Source organism: Ictidomys tridecemlineatus, chromosome 5 (genome assembly GCF_052094955.1).
Source record: "Ictidomys tridecemlineatus isolate mIctTri1 chromosome 5, mIctTri1.hap1, whole genome shotgun sequence".
Lineage (NCBI taxonomy): Eukaryota > Metazoa > Chordata > Mammalia > Rodentia > Sciuridae > Ictidomys > Ictidomys tridecemlineatus.
The window spans coordinates 158,725,203-158,741,682 of record NC_135481.1 but is presented as its reverse complement, the minus strand read 5'-3'; the positions used below and the strand labels follow the sequence as shown (position 1 = coordinate 158,741,682).

General features: G+C 37.9%; 2 protein-coding genes across 3 annotated transcripts in view; both read left to right on the top strand.

Moving 5' to 3' along the window:
* Sec23b (SEC23 homolog B, COPII component) overlaps positions 1–6,890 on the top strand; it is a 38,069-nt gene extending 31,179 nt beyond the window's left edge. For both annotated transcript variants that reach the window (XM_013356490.4, XM_005320434.5), the window contains exons 18-20: positions 1,741–1,896; positions 2,794–2,859; positions 5,568–6,890. In XM_013356490.4, coding sequence (XP_013211944.1) covers positions 1,741–1,896; positions 2,794–2,859; positions 5,568–5,657 — 312 coding nt within the window. In that variant the 3' untranslated portion in view covers positions 5,658–6,890. The remainder of the gene's footprint in view (positions 1–1,740; positions 1,897–2,793; positions 2,860–5,567) is intronic.
* Positions 6,891–9,486: 2,596 nt separating this feature from the next.
* Positions 9,487–11,292, top strand: Smim26 (small integral membrane protein 26). The gene is made up of 2 exons (XM_040274074.2): positions 9,487–9,674; positions 10,935–11,292. The coding sequence occupies exons 1-2, from the start codon at positions 9,560–9,562 to the stop codon at positions 11,099–11,101; spliced, it is 282 nt and encodes a 93-aa protein (XP_040130008.1). The 5' UTR covers positions 9,487–9,559; the 3' UTR covers positions 11,102–11,292.
* Positions 11,293–16,480: the final 5,188 nt, after the last annotated feature.

The window sequence follows — 16,480 nt, the reverse complement described above, 5'->3', positions numbered from 1 at the left end:
AAAAAACATTACTCTGGTTCTGTGGATCCTTTAATTGGCTGTGTATGGCTTCCAGGAAAGTATCCATTTCTTAAAGAAGTGGATTCCCAAGGGGAATGGTTCCTCTGAATTATTTGCATCTTTATGAGAGAAAAATCCTTTTATTGAGTATTATATTCAGCAATGATGGATTTTCTCTTGTTCATTATTTACATTCAGTAAATTGCTTAGGCACTTGATTTGACTTCCTAGAGTCTCAATATTAGAAGTGATTTTTGAATGTCTTGAGAAGACAATGTTTTAAAATTAACCTAGGAAATATTAGTTTTCTAATACTAGTCAATATTTTTTATCTTGAAACTTTTTTCAGCATGTTAAACACCCACTCTGCCTGCCACTTAATCAGCTAACTGCTCTTACTAACAGTATAACCTCATTTGGCCTCAGCTCACCCCTTATAGATATTTAATGCAGCCCCCAGTCTTATTCATTCATATATTTGTTAAGCACCTTCTGTGTGCAAGTTAGAGCTTCTAAAGACAAGATCAATAATATTGTTTTTGCTCTCCCAAATCCCTAAGTCTACTGGTTTTGGGGGTTCTTATGAACTCTTGGACCCAAGTGAGCTTATAGGCATTTCTTCCAGGTCACCAGTCAGTAAAAAATTTAAGACTAGGAAATGGTAGTTGACAATTTTGAGGAGAGCAGGCTGTAGAAGGAGCCATCTAAAGAGGGTCCTCTGATGTTATATTTATAGTTCTGTTGCTAAAACTCATTGAACACTTGCTATATCTTTTCTGTTTTCCTCTCCATTTTTTTTCTTTTTTTGTATCCCTAAAATAAAAGGAGAAAGAACTCTAATTTACCTATAAGATACACAGATTAGTTAAGTATTTCTTGGGTTGGCTGTAGCTCAGTGGCAGAGCACTTGCCTAGCATGTATGAAGCACTGGGTTTGATTCTAAGCATCACTTAAAAATAAAATAAAATAAAGGCATGTGGTACATCTATAACTACAAAGAAGTTTAAATAAAAATAAGTATTTCTTGATTTCCTGTGTATATAAGATATTTCTGAGAACTACAGAAAAGGGAATAAGATACAAAGTATTTAGCCCCATAGGGAGACAAATAACCTATATTTTCCATAGTTTATTATATTGCCTTGTCTTCATTGCCTAATTAACACTGGTACTTTCTTACAGCTTTTATCCCCCTGCCAAGAGTATTTCAACTCAAGGCCCAGGAGGAGCAAGGGATGGGAATGGGTGAGACCCACCCAATCTATATGACAGAGGAAGAGTATAATGTGTGTATACTATTAAGAAAAGAGACGAGGGCACAGATTCTTTGTAGGCAGCCAGCCTATGAAGAATGAAGAAATGACTGTTTAGACTTTATGATAACAATGGAAGTGGGATAGAAAGGAGGCCATGGCTCCTTGGGATAACTAATACATGGGCTTTGTTAACTAGTTAGTGTATATAGTTAGAAAGGGAAGATGAGGTGTAACTGGTGACTGGGAGAACTACATAGGTGATGCCTTGTATGCACTCTGTTTACCAGCTCCTATTTCTCCTCCTCCTAGCCAGCTCTGCTTTACTTCCCTCAGAAACTTCTCGTTTTTAACACAAGACTTCACTGGGAACATGTTCTGGATGTTGGGAGTGGTAGCATGTCTGAACATTGATGAGGGCTGACATTATAATGTTTTCATACAGGTTTTTTTTTGTTTGTTTGCTTTTTTGTTTTTTTAACATAGACCATAGCCCAGTGGCAGAAAGCTGGCTACCAAGACATGCCTGAGTACGAAAATTTCAAGCACCTTTTGCAGGCACCATTGGATGACGCTCAAGAAATTCTGCAAGCCCGCTTCCCAATGCCACGTTACATCAACACGGAGCATGGTGGTAGTCAAGTAAGTGAACCGAGTTTTAGCTCTAATGATCTGTCAGTTTTATGATCTGTTTTTATGGCTATAAAACCAGACAGGGCTCTCCCTTTCCCTAGTCTTAGGGGAAATAGGATTACCATTCTTCCCCATTTAAGACAGATTTAGCTGTCCTTGGGTACACACCTGCCATAGGAATTAAGTAATCCTTTGGGCCTAGTACCAGAAGATCTCACAAATGACTATCTCCAAAATTAACAAGTGAGTTACAATTCCAACAGAGAACATGTGGGATGTAGCCTTTGAATCACCTCTTTAAAAGTCCCCTGTTCCTGCTGGTGGGCAGAATCACAGCCTTTGGGCAGCAGTCCCCTGTGTTTCTCTTTGCTAGAAAAGCAATAAAACTTTCTTTTTCCTCAAAAACAATAACAACAACAAAATAGTAATACTATTTTATGTGGTGACATAAATTGACATACAGGTAATCTTCCAACTATGACTACTTTTTAAAGGTATGTGCTGATATCAAAAGCATAGGATTACCAGTGTTTTTAGGATCCTTCATGAGTGGGGAACCAGTGGGCTTATAAGCTAAATAAATAGGTTCTCATACAATAAAAAATGTCTAATTTAACCAAAAAAGTATTGAAAAAAATTCATCATACTTTTTTTCTATTACACTAATATTAATGTTACTTTTAAAAAAATCTTTAAATGGTATTTTTTGGGTAGCAGAATACAACAGTCACTAATATGCCATTATGTAAAAATGTGAGTATGTAACAGAAGTGAGTCTGTATTATGTATTTGGGGAGTTCAAAACCCAATTGAGTCAAATGTATGAAAGATGATATGTCTTGAGCTCTGTAATGTTTTGAACAATCAATAAAAAAAAAAAATGGTATTTTTTGTTTGTTTTCTTAGGCTCGATTTCTTCTGTCCAAAGTGAACCCTTCTCAGACACACAATAACCTGTATGCTTGGGGACAGGTAAGAAATTGTAAGGTATTTGTGGAACAGACCATGCTCCTTCTTAAAAAACATGTTTTAAAGTCAGAAAAATTCGCATCCTTTTATTTCAGAGACAGAATAACTTGGGTATTTTGCTAAGGGAAAAAACAAAGAAACCCTCAATTGATATAGTTGTGATGGGGGTGGGGAGCTGCCTATGTGGGTCTCCTTCCATGGTCCACAGTGTCCATGTGTCAGGGTCAGCTAGGGCCAGAACACAGCACTGTGGCTCCAGCTGGCTCTCCCCATACACATGGCAAGTCCTTTCCCAAGACCACAGGACAACTCCTGCTCACCATTGGTTGGTTCTGCCGTCTCTTCACTTTTCATCCCTCTTTCTCCTTTGTCTAGTTATTCCCAGCATTTGTCTCTCACATATGACTTCTAAAATTCTATTTTCTTATAAACTTTTTAAAACTTGTTTTTGATATAACTGTAAATTTGTATGCAGTTGTAAAAAAAAAAATACAGAGAGCTTCCATATACCTTTACTCATTTTTCCTCTGATGGTAAAATCCTGCAAACCAGTAATTCAGTGTCAAAGTAGGATATCGATACAGTCAAGATGTATATTTCCATCACCACAGGATCTGTCATAACTGCCTTTTTATAGTCACACTCATTTCCCTCCTGCTTCCATCTCTTCTTTAACACCTGGCAACTGCTAACCTGTTCACCGTTTCTATAATTTTGTCACCGACAATGTTATAAATATGAAGTCACGCAGCATGTAACCTTTCGAATTGGCTTTTTTCCCTAGCATAATTATCTAGAGGTTCATCCAAGTTGTTACATGTAACAATTTGTTCCTTTTTACCTGCCAAATTTTAATTCACAGTAAGTATGAATGTGTCCCAGTTTATTTAGTCTTCATTCATTGAAGGGCAGCTGCTAACACAGGTTTTTTTTTTTTTTTTTGGAAGTGCTGGGGGTTGAACCTAAGGCCTAATAAACTCTACCATGAAGCTGCATCCCCAGTTCTTTTTTATTTTGAGAGTCTTGCTAAGTAAAGTAGCCCAGGCTGGCCTTGAAATTATGATCCTTCTGCCTCGGTCTCCTGAGCTGCAGTTACAAGTGTGTGCCACCATGCCTGGCTCAGATTTTTTTTTTTAACATAAATCTTTATTTATTTGAGAGTAATGCTCAGGAGTACATTTATTAGGTCATATGGTGGTTACATATTTATTTTTTAAAGAAACTGCCAATTTTTTCCAGAGTACCTATATTATTTTATATCCCTACTAGCAATATATGAGTGATCCAGTCTCTCTGCATCCTTGCCAGTATTTAGTGTTATCATTATTTTTATTGGCTATTCTCATGGGTGTCCAATGACCTATTATTGTGATTTTAATTTACATTTTCCTAATGACTAATGATATTGAACATTTTTTCATGTTCATTCAACAAAGGTAGGTTCTTTACCATCTATGTATCTTCTTCAAAGAAATCTCTTGTATTTTTTTTCCATAGCCAAGTTGGACTATTTGCTTTTTTTCTCCCCTCTTCCACAATTCCCCCAGTATTAGGAATTGAACCCAGGACCCTGTATATGCTGGGCAAGTGCTCTACAACAGAGCTACATCCAAATCTTCTGATGTTTTCTATAGAAAATGTCCAAGGTTTTAAGTTGTATTTAGTGGGAGGAATAGAAAAAAATTACATTATCAACTCCTATTTCCCAGAACTGGAAGTTCTCTTATAACATTTTGATCATGTTTACATTTTTCTAATTGTAATAATACAGTTTAGGGCTGGGGATGTGGCTCAAGCGGTAGCGCGCTCGCCTGGCATGCGTGCGGCCCGGGTTCGATCCTCAGCACCACATACCAACAAAGATGTTGTGTCCGCCGAGAACTAAAAAATAAATATTAAAAATTCTCTCTCTCTCTCTCTCTCCTCTCTCACTCTCTCTTTAAAAAAAATAATACAGTTTAATTTTAGAAAATTTGAATATTTAGAAAAAACAAGTAAAATAAAATTACCTATAGTTAGTATTTCTAGCTTCTTTCTAGATAATGTAATTTTGTTTATTGTTTGTGTATATATATCCATATATATATAAGTATAATTTATATTTATATATTGTATCTACTATGTATATTATATATTGTATTTGTATTTGATTAATACAATTATGCTTATATATAAAATATATGTATATTATCTGTCTTTACAAATCAAGTTTTCTATCCAGTTCTTTTCACAGTGTTAATTAAATCATAAGTTTTTTCCGATATTACAAATATCGATTTGTCAGTGGAGATGCTGACTTACTCATCTGTGATGAGCACACCATTCTCAAGCTCCTGTTGTAAGCAGAGCACTTAAGAGCAGGGCTCTAGCTGTATGCTGGCAAAGTAGTGGGGCACAAAGGAGAAGAGTATGTGGGCCTCAGGGAGCTCATATCTGGTGGGAACTCGAGCTCTCAGAATGGTGAGAGAGGGTAAAATAGAAAGGCTTAAGCTCAAAACTGTGTCTTCAATGTGCAAAGGTTGTGGCCTAGTCTCAGTGAACCAGGGAAGGCTTTTGTGATGAAATTATGCTTCAGTTGAAAGTAGTTAGCAAGGCAGAGAATGAGAGTGATGTAGAGCAAAGGGAAGACCTGTGAAAAGGTATTTTAAAACTTGTGAATTCTCACCAGCTTTTCAGGTATCTGTCAGTAAGCCTTTATCATTAAATTTCAGGAAACTGGAGCACCCATCCTCACTGATGATGTCAGCCTCCAGGTGTTCATGGACCATTTGAAGAAATTGGCTGTCTCCAGTGCCTGTTAAGCTAAAGATGTGACCAGGGAAATTGAAGAAAACACTGTCAAATCATGGTCACAATTGTTTATAAATGCTTAATAACATTCCTTTCACTTTTCTAGCAGATTTTAACAAATAATCAAAGGAAGTTTTGTATGTAAGTCTTCAGATAATAATTTATTTGTATTCTTTATTTGTGTCCCTCTTCCTGTACCATGAAATTGTGAAATCATAAATATTTTGGTACATGAAGATGTTTCTGTGCTTTTTGTATCCTAAATTTTGGGTGGTCTGTATAAAATCAGAGGTGATGTATTTTGGCAGCTTGTTCAGATGAAAACTTAAATGATCATAGAAGAAATAAATCTGGAGCCATTAGCTAAAATAATGCTAATTTTAACAAATTTGATTTCCTGAGGTCTCTGTGTGTGTGTGTGTGTGTGTGTGTGTGTTAACTCCCTTAAGACGTGTTTTCTGAACTTAATTCTTACTTACTGCCCAGATGTTGAGATATATGGAAAGTATGAAATGTGTGAAATTCTGTTGAGGCAGTGTGGAGGGGCGCTACCCTGATTCACAAGTAACTTCCATGTCAAGAGTCCAGCCCAGGTAGACATCAGGAATGACTAATGGGAAGCAGAGTATGATGGTAAACATCTATAATCTCAGTGATGTAGGAGACTAAGACAGAAAAATCACAAGTTCCAGGCCAGCCTGGATGATTTAGGCGACCCCATATCAAAATAAAAATTTTTTTAAATGTAGCTCAGTGGCAGAGTGCTTGCCAAGCATGCACAAGGTCCTGGGTTTAGTTCCCAGTAATGAGGGGGGAAAAAAGAAAGCATAAGTGGGTACAACAGTGAATACACAATCTTACGTATCAAGTAAATTAACTTGAACAGGTACTTTTTTTTAATCAAAATAATACATATATATGGTCAAAACACTTTATCCTAAAGAACTTATAACAAGTAACAATTTCCTTCACTCCCTAAACCTAAACCTACTCTTCTGACAATTTCAGACCTTCTCTTTGCTTATATATTTTTTTGTTGGTATATTCATGTTTAGCAGGTTATCTTTCCTATTTTCATAGAATGAGAGTATTAAGACCTTTGTCTCTACCCTCCAGTTTTGGTTAGCTATACCTTTATTTTTATATTTTCAAGATTGATAAAATCTGTATTTTGGCCTATAACCATAATTTTGTTTTTGTCTCTAAGTTGATTGTGAAAGCTAATAAAGAACATTTACACAGTGTGATGATGTAAATATTGTTCATGTCCAATTGAGGGGGTGGTAATACATTTTTTTCCTCCAGAGGTTTGTCGTCCCAGTCAATCCCTATGCCATTAAAAGAAAAATTCCAAATGATAAAATCAAAGGCACTTTTCTTATGTGTTCATCATGCCACATGCTGGCTTGCTTTTCTTTTGGTTTATGATTTCCTAGACTTGTTTCCCTTGGAATTTCTCATTTTGGATTGCTTTTTGAGAGTTTTTTTTTTCCTTATCTGATTACTGAAAAATTCTAACTAACTCTATTGAATTAGTCCGTTTTTTTTCTTTAGAGGTTTGCAGATGTCCAGTTGCTTTCTAGATGTGATGCATAACTGTCACTTAGGAGTTTCTTTCATTTGGAATCCTGCGTTAGTTCTACTCTATCTTTATCCCGTAGGCATTTTGCTATCTCAAATAACTTTTCCTAAAAAGAGTACATGGGAAATAATTCATTGGATCTAGCATATCTGCAAGTCTATTCTGTTTCCATATTTGGCAACTTTGCTGGATCTAAAATTCTAGGCCCAATATAATCTTCTCTTAGAACCTTGGAGCTATTATTTCAATCCGTCAACAAATAACTACCCAGTACTTGCTCTATGGAGTAGTCTTCTAGGTGCTGGCAATATAGCAATGAGGTAAATATTCCTGCCTCCATGGAGCTTATGTTCTAGTTAGGGAAGACTAACAAATAAAAAATTAGAAGGTAATGACTGATCTATAAGAAAATGAAAATGAGTTCTCTAGAATTTTATGTTTTTCTTTTGTGTCTGGCTTCTTCATGTAGCATAATCCATTTGAGCTTCATTTGTGGTACATGTTTCAGTAGTTCCTTTTTATTGTCAAGTGATATATCACTTCATTTATACATTCATTAGTTGATAGACATTTGAGTGGCTTCCTTTTTTTGCTACTATGAACAAAACAGAACGTCCATATACATGTCTGTGGACAGAGGTGTTTTTATTTCTTTTGGGTAAATAAGAATGGAATGGGTTGTGTGGTAGGTACATGTTCAGGTTTAAAAACTGCTAGCCTTGCTAAGAGTTTGTTAACATTTTGTGTTCTCACCAGTAATTTTATGAGTTTCACCTTCTCCATATCCTTGCAACTTTTGGTGTATTCTCAGTCTAAATTTAGTTATTCTAATGGGTGCTTTATTTTCATTTCTGTGATAACTGGTGTTCCTGCGCATATTGACCATTTGTATACCTTTTATTGAATTCAAAAGTGTTATCTGCTTTTTAGTTGGGTTGTCTTTTTATAATTAAGTTTTTAGGAGTCCTAACATTCTGGAATTCAAGGCCTTGACAGATATATGAGTTTCAAAAATGTTATTCTGTCTTTGTTTTCTCCTCTGTGACTTGTGAAAAACTAAAATTCTATTTGAAAAAGTCCAATTTATCAGTTTTTGCTTTGTGAATCATGTTTTTTGTATTCTAAGAAATCTTTGCTTATCCCAAGGTGGCAAGGATTTTTCTCCTATGTTTTCTTCTAGGTTTATGGTTTTAGCCTTCACATTTAAGACAATTATACCTTTAGAATTAGATTTTGTAGGTGTAGAATGCCAATTTGTAGAAGGTGAGCAATGTGAAGAGTTCTGAAGGATACCAAAAGAAATTTCTGTCGCCCCATTCTCTGCCTCTCCTACTGGACATTGAACTCAAGAGCACTCCACCATTGAGCTATGTCTCCAGCCCTTTTTATTTTGAGGCAGGCTCTCTCTAAGTTTCCCAGGCTGGCTCCAAATTTGAGATCCTCCTGCCTAAGGCTCAGGAGTAGCTGGGATTACAGTGCACCACCTCACTTAGCTGAAAATGTTTTTCAGGTGTTGAAAAGAGGCTGGCAGGTGTTTGTGTCAGTGTCAAAAATGCTCTTTAGAAATCAAGTTTGAGGAGTGTTAAAAAGTTTTAGTTTTGGCAATTTACTGAGCCTATTTTGGACCAAACACACCAGCCTTGCTCTCAGATTGTTCAGTCTATTGAGTAAACTATACTTTGAAGAAATGAATGAATAAAAGCTGAAGGTGCATGGAGTCAACAATATTTTCATTTTTTGAGACATGGGCACGGTTTGTATGATGAACGATAAAAGTCAATAGAATGAAAATGGGAGCGAGGTGGGCATTCAGGTGTAATTGATGGGAAAGGTCCCGCGGAGGTAAAAGAATGTCATCCAGAACACAGAGGAAAGATTAGCTTTGACTTGGAGGTAACCAAAGTGCACCCAGACAGAATTCCGGACATGAAAATGAGGGAAAGCAGAGTTGCGTCGAAAGAAGTGGTATCCTCGCAAATACGACAAATGAAAGAGAAACGGAATGAACCTTTTCAAATGCTATATGACTTAAGTAAAACAGCATTGCAATTCTTCAAGTGAGAGGTTTCGGCTCTGAAAAGTTACCATCTGTTCCCCACCACTTGTTGCGTGCTGTAGCTAGCACTAGTCTCGGATCCCAAAATTCCCAGCTCAAGCGTGCGAGTGGAGAGCGACTTCTGAACTACACGCCCCAGGGTGCACCGCGGTTAATGCAGGAAGTGGCCGCGAGGCCTGTTTCTCATTGGTGGCGGCGGCTCCGGTAACGGACTGGTCCGGAGACCTGCTTCCGTTCTGGGCTTCAGGCGACAGGACTCTAGGAGGTGCCGCGCCATGAACCCGGAGCGGGCCACGTCCTGGTACCGGCGGATGTCTATGGTCTATGCACTGGGCACCTGGACTCTGTTGGGTTCCGCGTTTTACTTTGTTCAGAAAAAAAAGCCACCAGGTAGGGTTCTCCAGGCCTGCCTGCTGACACACCGCCATCCGTGGGAAGTTCCCAGGGGGTAATGGACGAGATTTGCCCTGGCTTTAAAGTTCCAGTTTTATTCTGCTAGGCTAGACGAAGCGGTGGCTTTGAGCCCATTGTTATAATGGACTATGCAAAGAACTAAATGTCAGCAATTGCTTTTAAGATAGTGTTAACGAAGTCTTGTTTATTGACTAAAGTAAATTTGTAAATGCCAAGATGGAATTTCAGAGACCCCGCACGAGGGCTTAACCAAGTGATGCTTTGAGTCATTAGCCCTCGTCGCATATGGCGAGCGAGCAATTAATTTTAGAATTTAAATCTTTCCAGTTACTTGGCTGATAAGGGAATCCCTTAGTCATTAAAAATATGTTGGAAATCTGTAGAGATAGAAAGTTGGTTAGTGTGGTTGCCAGGGACTGTGAAGTGTGGGGAAGAATGGGAGTGACTGCTACAGATATGAGGGTTGTTTTTTTGTTTGTTTGTTTGTTTTGTTTTATACGGAATGAAAATATACCAGAATCGCTGATTGCACAAATCTGAAAATATTAAAAACCATTGAATTGTTTGTGTTTTGTTTGTTTGTTTGGTACTAAGGATTGAACCCAGCTTAACGCTGAGCCATATCCCCAACCCTCTTTACAGTTTACCTAGAAACAGAGGCTTGCTAAATTACCTATAGGGCCTTGCTATAAGTTGCTGAGGCTGGTTTTGACCTTGGCGATCCTCCTGCCTCAACATCCCTACTGGGCCCCAAGCAAATTGTATCTTTTAAAGTGAGTTAATTGTATGGTGTGTGTGTGTGTGTGTATACATACATCAATAAACTTGTAGTGTGAAACTCATGCTGAAAGTGTCATTTGTTCATGAATATTAAGTATTTATGTCCAGTATTTAAGTATTTAATTTCTAGTGGTAATGTTTTTTCTTACTTTTTTTTCTTTTTTCTCAATTCTGATGATTGAACTCAGGGTTGCTTTACCACTGAGTGATATCCCCAGCCCTTTTAAAACAATGTGTTGAATTCTGAGACATGGTCTCACCAAGTTACTGTGCCGTACCTGAAACTTGAAATCCTTCTGCCTCAGCCTCCTGAATAGTCTTGTTGTTTTTAAAGAAAGAAAGTACAGGCATCTGATGGCATAATTTTTACCTTTTTTTATTTCCAGGACTTTAACAATTGCTTCATAAGTTAATAATTGAGGTGTTTCCTTTTTTTTTTTTTTTTTTTTTTTTTAGGTAATGAAGTAGAGCAAAAGGATGTCTCAACAAGTGAAATACCTGAGTCCCCAAAACAGTTTTATGTGGAAACGATTGTCACATATAAAGAAGATGTTGTTCCATACACTACGAAGATCCTCGAGTATTTGAAATCATGGACTGGTAGTTCTGGATCGGAATCATGATTGATGAATTGTATAAATAAGAACTTTGGTTCAGCATTTAAATTTGATAGATGGGGCTGGGGTTGTGGCTCAGAGGTGGAGCGCTCACCTACCATGCGTGAGGCAGTGGGTTCGATCCTCAGTACCACGTACAAAAATAAAGATATTGTGTCCATCTATATCTAAAAAATAAATATTTTTTAAAAATTTTACAGATGACTTGATTTCCATTTTTGTTTCTGAATAGAATAATCATGTACCATGTAATAAATATTTCCTTGAAAGAAACTAAATTCACATAATTCAAGAAGTATTCCTCTATTTTCACATGAGTGAAAAATTGTTTGAAATTTCACATTGAGAGTTTCCATAAGCTTAATTTCCTGTAACTTCATATTTTTTTTTTTCATGTTGCTACTAGACAGAGCCCTAGTGGTCTTTAGGGATAATTCAAGGCTGGAGATTTAGGTAATGTGCTTGCCTAGCATGCACCAACCCCTGGGTTTGATCCCCTGCACTACACACACACACACACACACACACACACACACACACACACATAGATTCAACAAAATCATGATGTTTAGTTTGGGATTCATAGCAGCCCTCTGAGAACTATTGGGTTTTGGGGTTCTTCTTTATATGTTATGAATTAGCTTATAATTATTGAATTAAATAGACTTGACCTGTTCTTTAGTATCAGTGCAAAATCCCAATTCCTTTAGCAGGTATAGATTGTAGGCCAACTGGCTAGTTCCGTTCTAAAAACTGAAGGTGATATCAGTTTCCTCACTGGTCACTTTTGGTTGCAAGCAACAAACCCACACAAGTGAGTTTAAATCAAAAGTACAATGGGAATACAGAATTAAAGCAGATAATATATTGAGGTCTTCAGAGGGCCTGACACTAGGAATTGGAGAGGAAGCAGAAGTAGCCACTCACTGAGCCTACCTGGGCTCTCTGCCTTGTTTATTTTCCTGATGCACACTGGCTGCTTTTTCTTCCTGTTCTCTAGTAATGGAGCCAGCCTTAGAAGACACTGCTTCCCAGATACAGTGCTGAGTTCTGATTAACCTTTTCTGGCTCTGATGTTTGGCTTCTATCCTTGTGAGAGCTGCAGTTCAGCTTTTATCAGACCCCTGCCTTGTAGATTATCAAATATTGCCTCAGTTATTAATAAAGTGGCATTCTTTTCTAACTTAATTTAGTGTTTTCTTGTTCATAGCTATTTGAGACCCTATGAGGGATAGGAATATGTACAGGGCAGGAATCAAGTGTTTCTGGATTCTCCTATAGCACAATAACTTTCAGACCCTCATTTTGATTTCTCATTTGTCAGTTTCACCACATGGGTGGCCTGAGCATTGCTTTGGTGCAATCAACCTAAGTGACGAGGATTCCAAAATAGCAAGTAGCTCCAGATGCCAACAGCAGAGACCTCATCTTCCCAAGTGATATCAGAGATCAAGTGTGGATCAGTGCCATTTGGGTGTGTTGGGTCAATTTGGTTGGCATCAAACAAGTAAGAAATAGCAGACAGTGGTATACAGGGACGGTGAGAAGTGAATCAGAAGTATGGGAAAGATTGGAACTATACCATGAACCTGACAGAAAACATTGCCCACCTTCTGGGCTGGGGATGTGGCTCAAGCGGTAGCGCGCTCGCCTGGCATGCATGCGGCCAGGGTTCAATCCTCAGCACCACATACAAACAAAGATGTTGTGTCCGCCAATAACTAAAAAATAAATATTAAAATTCTCTCTCTCTCTCTTTAAAAAAAATGAGTTTAAAAAAAAATAGTGAGGAGCTAAGCAACTCAGTGAGACCCTGTCTCTAAATACAATACAAAATAGGGCTGGGGATGTGCTTAGTGGTTGAATGACCCTGAGTGCAATCCCTGGAACCAAAAAAAAAAAAAGAAAACATTGCCCACCTTCAGTGATTTCCAGAGAAACAAGGCAAATGGTTGAGGGACTGACATCTGACAGGTGAGAGCCGTTAATAGGTCACACCTAGAGGGCTGGGGATGTGGCTCAAGCGGTAGCACGCTCGCCTGGCATGCGTGCGGCCCAGGTTCGACCCTCAGCACCACATACCAACAAAGATGTTGTGTCCTCCGAGAACTAAAAAATAAATATTAAAAATTCTATCTTTCTCTCTCCTCTCTCACTCGCTCTTTAAAAAAAAAAATAGGTCACACCTAGAATAAACTTAAACTTCTGTTCTTACCAGACGGTCAATTTACCCAGGATCCATTAACTATTGTGGCTCAAGGGCACATTTGGATTGATTTTCTTGGGACTGAGCTGAGTTTATTGGAAGACCTAATTTCACTAAGCTTTCCATTTAAACCCAGACATCTCCTAAACTTAAAATACATATCCATGTAGCATGGCTGCTTGGATGTTCTTTAGCTACCTCAAACTCATTTGTCACTTAAATTGATACTTTTACCACAAACTTATTCGTCTCTTCCTAGAATATTCAGTTGTTAAAATTAGAAACCTGTCATTCTAGACTTTTCCCTTTTCCTGTTCCTTCTCACTCCTGTAGTCACACAGCCTGTCATTTCCACCTCAAAAACAGTTATGGGCCATTTAATGAAGCACATATACTGAGGAATGTGTTGCTAGGTGATTTCATCATTGTGTGAACATCTATCTTTTCATAACCCTAGTTGGTGTAGCCTATCACCTATTCCTTCCAGGTCACAAACCTGTACCACATGTTACTATGCTGAGTACTGCAGGCAATTATAACACAAAGGTATTTTAAGCAGCTAAATGTAGAGTAAACATAAAGAAAAATATTTAAAAATTATCCACCTATACAAGGCAACGACTGAGTAGAGCGTTTAGGACTGAAATTTGCTCTGGCGAAATCAGTGAGTGGTGAGTGGTTAGTAACTGTGTAGCCCAGGACATAACTGCACTCTGTAGACTTTATAAACATTATATAGTTAGGCTACAATAAATTATTAAAAATATTTTTCTTTAATAAGTAGCTTACTATAACTTTTTTACTTTAAAACTTTTTTTGGCAGGGAGGGGAATACCTGGGGATTGAACGCAGGGGCACTTTACCACTGAGCTACATCCCCAGCCCTTTTTTTTTTTACACAGTGTCTCATTAAGTGGCTGAGACCAGCCTTGAACTTATGCTCCTCCTGTCTCAGCTTCCTGAGTTGCTGGGATTACAGGAGTAGGCCACCATACCAGGCTTAAACTTAAAATTTAAAAACTTTTTGACTCCTTTGTAATAAAGGAGTCAAACACATCTGCAATTACACAAAGATATTTTCTGGTTTCCAAATACTGAGCCCTCTACCACTGAGCTATATCCCTAGTCCTTTATTTTCATGTTATTTTATTTTTTATTTTGAGACAGGGTCTCGCTGAGTTGCCAAGGCAAGTCTTAAACTTGCAATCTTCCTGCTTCAGCCTCCTAAATTGCTGGGATTACAGGCTTGCATCACTGTACCAGGCAAAATATTTTCTTTACATGTTTATCTTACATGCTTCTATTTAAAACATTTTAAAAATTCTTTTAAAACTTCTCTGTTTAAAACTAAGATATAAACATACACATTAAGTATGCCTACACAGGGCCAGGCTCATCAATGTATCAGTGTCTTCCATCACTGGAAGCTCTTCAGGGGCAATGATAGACGTGAAGCTGTCACCTCCTATGATGATACTGTCTTCTGGAACACCTCATAAAGGACCTTCCTTATACTCTTTTTGGAGTGATGTTGCTCCTTTTCAAAGTACATATTCATGGTGATTTATTTGGTTTCTTTTTTTTCATGATAGATTTGCTTGTAAGCAGGTAACATACCATAAACACTTCTAATTAATGAAGACCTTTGGGTGTTGGTGTCCATATTTTCAAACTGCCAGAACTTGTGGAGGTCTCCAAAAACTGCTAGACCATTGGCTGTGCATTTTCTTGGGGATTCTTTTTCTTTTCACACAGTTTGCTATCCTCTAGCCTCTTCTTTAGCTATTATTTCACTAGTTGAGTTTTTTTAAAGATTTCAAGTTTTCCAGCTTCATTATAATTTGATGGAACTACTGTCCTATATATTATCTGTCATTGTGTGGCAGGGCATAACTATTCCATTTCCACCCCCTACTCCTCATTCCCTTTGCCACTACCCTAGTTTAATCGTCGATCTCTTTACTCATGTTCACTCCGTACTCTCCTTGTCTCTACTTTCAGTTGCTTCCAATTGATTCCAACACCGTTAACCAGAATGGCTTGCTTTAATTTAAAAATTTTATCAAACAACAAATGTGTTTTAAAAACTAAAATAGTGCTCAGAAATTTTTTTTAATATCTTTATTTTACCTTTATGTGGTGTTGAGGATCAAACCCAGTGCCTCATGCATGCTAGGCAAACACTCTACCACTCAACCACAATCCCAGCCCCTCAAAAGTTTATAACAAAAAAAATCCCTGTTTTTCCTTTGCCCTTCCCCACTTTCAACTATCAGCTATTTTTTTTCTGGTGTGTCTATATTTCTAAATAATAAGCTTTTATAATTTTTGATTTTTCAATCATATGGCATTTGTCTACCTGTCAGTCTCTCCTTCCCTTTCTCCCTGCCTTCCTTTCTTTCTCTTCCTTTCTCTCTTCTCTCCCTTCCTCTCTCTCCTCTCCCTCCCTCCCTCCCTCCCTAACCTACCTTCCTTCCTTCCTTTCTAGACACACTTTACCAATGAGCCATATCCCAGCCCTTTTCATTTTTTTAAATTTGAGACATGTTCTCACTAAGTTGCTTAGGGCCTCACTAACTTTCTGAGGCTGGTCTCCAACCTCAGGCTTCCTAGTTGATAGGACTACAGATGTACACCACTGTGCATGGCTTATCCCCAGCCTTTAAATATATATATATATATATATATTTTTTTTTTTTTAAAATTTTCATGTGGTGCTGAGGATTGAACCAGAGCCTCACCCATGTGAGGCAGGCACTCTACCACTGAGTCACAGCCCCAGCCCTCACCCCCAGCCTTTTAAAAACTATTTTGAGATGGGGTCTTGCTAAATTGCCCAGGCTGGCCTGCAACTTGTGATTCTCTGGCTTCAGCCTCTTTAGCTGGGATTACAGGCATGAACCACTGCTCCCAGGTCAGAGAAGTGTTTAGAGATAATATTCTCTTTGCTCCTGGAAGTTGAAGATGAAGGAATGGTAAGGCTCACTACTTTTCCATGAATGTTCTAGCTTTGCTAATTTTTTTGGAAGAAGTGTCAAGTGGAAACAGCAATGTGTTTGCCTCATATTAAGCAGGCAGACACTCAGTTTTCAAGATGTCACTTTCAGCTTCATTCTTCCTCAATGCCAGTGAGACCTAGGTTGAAACCCTCCCTCCTGGTCAGCTGGCCTTGCTGTGTT